The sequence below is a fragment of the Etheostoma spectabile genome, chromosome 15 (genome assembly GCF_008692095.1).
Source record: "Etheostoma spectabile isolate EspeVRDwgs_2016 chromosome 15, UIUC_Espe_1.0, whole genome shotgun sequence".
Taxonomy (NCBI): Eukaryota; Metazoa; Chordata; class Actinopteri; order Perciformes; family Percidae; genus Etheostoma; species Etheostoma spectabile.
Window position 1 is genome coordinate 6,791,180 of NC_045747.1, and position 4,748 is coordinate 6,795,927.

Consider the following 4,748-nt stretch of genomic DNA (forward strand, 5'->3'; position numbering starts at 1 on the left):
CCCCCCATTTCCACAGCCAGGTTCTCCACTAAATTTCCAGTCCATTGTTGGTGAAAGACCAGCACCATTCATCTGTCCTGCCCTTCTACTCCTCAAGCCTCCTACAGCTGGAGCGTGTGGTGTACGCCCCTGCAGCAATAAAAAAAACAAAAACCTAAGTATCATCACACTAACATATGCAGATCAGTTGGCACAAGCCTGAAGAAGTTACTGTTTGCCAACCACTAGTGCCTCCAGCAGGTCATTTAGTGTTTTCTAGTAGCTCTGTCCACACAGTGGGAGACTAAACCGTTGAAGAGGCTCTTTCAGTGTCCCTTACATTTTATCCAGGGGGGTTTTCAAGGGAAGCTGCCTGGTAGTAAAGGTTGAGAGAAAAGTGAAGATTGGCAGATGTGGGTGGGGGCATGGCTGTGATTTTCTAGATGGCTGTGAACGATCACATCCTTGTCTTTGCATAGAAATGGAAGGCTGTTATCAGTTGAGGTGGTTCTAAGTGTAACTGAGTGCTCCCAGAGTTAAACATAAAGCACCAGTGTGAGTGAGGCCCATCAACACTAAAGGATGTGTGTGTTATGAGACAACATAGAGTGGAGGTGCTCCAGGATGGACAGAGAAAGTTGGCTCACTATCCTGGAGAACCTTTGACTACACAACCTTTTCCACTTGAATTGACTCTTCTGTCGGACTCCAAGAAGCAAGCAACAAGAAGACACCCCCCCAGGCTCTTCTACTGACATCTGCAGTGTTTCGTATGGCCTTGCTGCCAGCTGAGGCGTACCTCTACACTACACACTGCTTGTGCCTCAGAGGCAGTGGGAGGGGCAGGAGAGAAGCTAAACACTGCATAAAGACCAATAATGAAAAGCCATGAAATCATCATCAGAAAACAATGATTATCTATATCATCAATGATAACAGCAACAATATCAGCAAACTTCATGACAACAATCAAATAAAAATGCACACAGGCAATTCCAAAAGTGAAACCAAGGGAAGAAGAAAAAAAAAAAACATTAAACGCCCCCATCCCTGGCTAAAGTGATCCTTGCAGGAGAGACAACGAGTTGGAGGTTGATGAGGACAGATTCTGGCGCAGCAGTAGTAGTAAATTTAATACAGGGGGGCCAGTTCTGAAAGAGCTGCTCTCGGCCTGGAGGCCAGGGGTGGAAGAGGAGGGAAGCCAGTCTGTAGGGATCCGCAGGGAGGCAGCGAGCGGAGGGGAGGGTGGGGTGAGGGCTGCTGCAGAGCATTCTGCAGCAGGCAGGCACTCGGTGGCCACACTATCACACAGGTTGGCAGGACCTCCAATAAAAAGAAGACAAAAAAGGACAAAGAAGATGGCGATCCTCCCTGCTCGATCCAGAAGAACATAAACATGTTGAGTGTTTCCAGACACCAAGGCTAAAGATTTCAAAGTATGCAATGTAACAGTGATATTTACTTAGTTAAAGAGGGTGAGTGCTTTAAGGTGCCACACCCGTCATCAGTTGAGTTAGTTCTTTCTTTGTATTTCCCTTCACTTTGCTACCATGTTTGACATCCTTCCTGGTCCCACCGACTTGAAGGAAGAAGGACTGAAAGAAAAAACAAAAATCTTCACATCCACGTCAAAGTTAAAAAATAAGTAAATAGAGAAGCCACTAAGCAGATTGCTTTTTAGTCTTTGTTTTTTTAAGTTTTTATTTGCCAGTGTTGCTTCACTTTTGTTCTATTCGTTGGCATTAAGGGTATTACGAGCTGCGAAGCTCCTGCTAAGTGCTATGATAGACCACCTATTCAAAAAATCTTTCCTTCAAACCTTTCTGCCAACGCAAATTTGAGCAAAAAGAAGAAAAAAAAAAAAGGTCATCTGGGGAAAAAGGAAAACAGGCTCCTCATTTTGGTTTGATGCCTTCTCCCCAAGCACGCACATACACAGAAAACAGAAAACACACACACACACACACACACACACACACACATACACACACACACACACACACACACACCTGTCCCTCCCTCTCCCTCAAAACTAGTCACTGGCATAAGTGTGGAGAGTAGGCTGGCTGAAGAAGTGCTTTGTGGGTACGTCCTTGTATCTTGGACAGAAGGTGGTTGAAGACCAGCTTGCTCCTCTCCTGAGCTCACACACTCTTGGGGGGGAGATGAAAGGTAGTAGTGGCAGTTTTAGGGTGGGGGCGGGGGGCGTAGGGTAGATAGCGTTTTTGCAGCTCACTCATTCCTTACAGTCTCCTCTCTTTCTGTGAGAGATCATAGTAGGGTGCTTGGACGGTAGAGTCTGTGGCTTATATTGCACGTCACTTGAAATGGTGGAAACACAGACCAGTGGGAAACATTTACGACTTGAGGTTTTCCACAACAACAGTGAGAGTGTCCGAGACCAAACTGCGAGTTGCCCGCAGATGAGTTGAGGTGGATTTAAGTCTGTACAGCTCCTCAATAGTAGCAGTGGTTCATTTTGTCATCTATCACGTCCATAACTGTACATGTGACGACCCCCAAATCTTTCCCCCAACCAGGTAAGATTGACATACACATTTGAATAATATCATTTCCTAGCTTTGTTTGCAATGGTTTAAGAACAAAAAACAAAACAAAACAAAAAACACTACAAAAATAAATGGCTTGAACACGGCGAATAGAGTTGCATCATTCCCTTTGAGCATTGTGTGGGGAACTCAATCTGCTTGCAAAAATGCACTGAAGTTGTGAGCTGTGGTTGCTTACATAGAGCCGCAGCATGTACTCTCCACTCAGGTTTTACTGGCTCAGAAATAAGGGTGTGCAAGTGTCCGTATGCTTCTTCACCAAGTACATAGTGAGTGAGGATAGCAGGGCAGGAAAGAGTTTAAGGCTAATATTAGTGCTGAGAGAATCAAATGTTGAGTCTGGACCAGCTGAAAGTTTGACAACCACTCTGATTGAAGGGTTTTACTTTGGGAATGATGCCTTTTCATAGATCTCTGAGGTGCAGTATGATTGCCTAAAAAGGCAGAGAGGGATTAAGCAAGTTTAAAGATGGCAGCTCATCGTGTCAGTTTGAACTAAACTACATGTTTCACACGGCAAGTTCCCAAAAGTTTATTTCTGTGAAAAGTTCTCCTTTTTCTTTGAATGAAAGACTTCTGAGTCTCCAAAAGCAAAAGTTGAACACTGTGACCAAAATCTCTCACTGAGATTCCCAAAAGAACTGCAACTGAAATGTCCTCAAAAAACTAAAAAGGAGTAGAGGAGGTTGGCAAAGGTGAGCAGCGAGGATGTAGCCTCGCCCTCTTCTCGTCTCTCCTTGTCACCGTTACAGCCACACTGATTATCTCCACAATGATTTTTGCTCCTATTGGTGTTTGTTAAGCCTGGGCTCTTCCGTCCTACATGGACTCCCCACTCAGTAGGTCCCCAGGCAGCAGCGTATTGATTTGGGTGGGACTCCCCATGACCCGTCCCTCCTCTCCACTTGGGGGTCCCCACAGGCTGGAATACTGTTGCACACCACCCCACAGCAACTCACCGCCGGTCTTTGCTCCACATGTTCCTAGGCCACCGCTACTGCTGCTGCTGCCGCTGCCGTTGTTGTTGTTGTTCCAGTGTGGTGAGTGACCGATGGGATGGGAGGCTCCGGACCCCGACCCACCCATCCTTGTCTGATTGGTGCCTGGAGTGGCCTGCCAACTGGTTGTTCCGCCAAGTGACTGGCCCTGTGCAAAGAAACGGTTCACTTCCTCTTCCCCAGCAAACTCTGCAAGGATGGTGGTGTTCCCGAGCACGCACCTGGACGGAAGTTAGAGGAAAAATATTTGAGCACTGGTTAAAACTTCTTAAAAATCAACCAAAGCAGTTAATTAAGAGACGTACATGTGCAGGGACTTCTGAGCCTTGGCAGCTTCATCCTTGGAGCTGTAGCGCACCACAGCGTTGCCCTGCGTCAGGTTGAGGTGGAATGTGATGAGGGGGCCATGTTGCATGCACAGTGTACGCAGAGTTGAACCGTCAATCTGGGACACAAGCAAGCACACAGAAACATTTAGGCAATTAGTGGACAGATACAGCTGTCTGTGAGGCTAAGAGGGGGCAGCTGATTGTAAACTGGTACCTGTGGAGTGAGGTTCCTCAGAACCAGCCAGCTACTGGTCCTGGTGGAGCTGTCTGTACTCCACGTGGTTCCTGCTGTGTATAAGAGAGAGACACAAAGATGCTTATGCTTAACATGCTTACTGAAACCAAAGTCAGTTACCTAAACTGAATGGGTGGTGTCGATTTCCACCCAGTGTCAGTTGACATCTGTTTAACCACAACAAGATCTTAAGTCGTCAATCCTGTCAACTCTGTACCTTCAAAACTGTGGTTGTTTGCAACATCAAAACGCAGCTTGCGCTTCGATTACACTCATACTGCAACTTTACATGCTAAAACAATATGGCTCCATAATCTGACCTTTACACAACTCACATTTCATGACAAAAAGAAATGTCTTAAACTTTGTGTATTAGCTATGCAGTGTGTATAGCTTTTTGTTTATGTCCAATATTTTCACATAAAGGATAAGAACACCTTATATGTCATATGTCTACACGTCTTGTTAGAATGAGCTTTTTCCAGCTTTGTCTCTTGGCTAAAGTTAAGCCCTTCCTTAACAGGCATGATCTAGAAAAGGCAATTCATGTCTTTATTAGTTCAAGGTTGGATTACTGCAATGCCCTTTATGTTGGTCTGAATCAAACCATCATCTCACGTCTTCAACTTGTGCAAAA

The 4,748-nt window shown here is 45.6% G+C and overlaps 1 protein-coding gene across 6 annotated transcripts in view; it reads right to left on the bottom strand.

Moving 5' to 3' along the window:
- Positions 1-2,061: 2,061 nt before the first annotated feature.
- The window catches only part of tnrc6c1 (trinucleotide repeat containing adaptor 6C1), a 36,455-nt gene continuing 33,768 nt past the window's right edge, over positions 2,062-4,748 (bottom strand). For 4 of the 6 annotated variants that reach the window (XM_032538380.1, XM_032538376.1, XM_032538378.1 and 1 more), the window contains 3 exons: positions 4,091-4,164; positions 3,853-3,992; positions 2,062-3,768 (listed from right to left, as the gene is read on the bottom strand). In XM_032538380.1, coding sequence (XP_032394271.1) covers positions 3,369-3,768; positions 3,853-3,992; positions 4,091-4,164 — 614 coding nt within the window. In that variant the 3' untranslated portion in view covers positions 2,062-3,368. The remainder of the gene's footprint in view (positions 3,769-3,852; positions 3,993-4,090; positions 4,165-4,748) is intronic. The other 2 variants (XM_032538379.1, XM_032538377.1) reach the window with 1 other exon arrangement.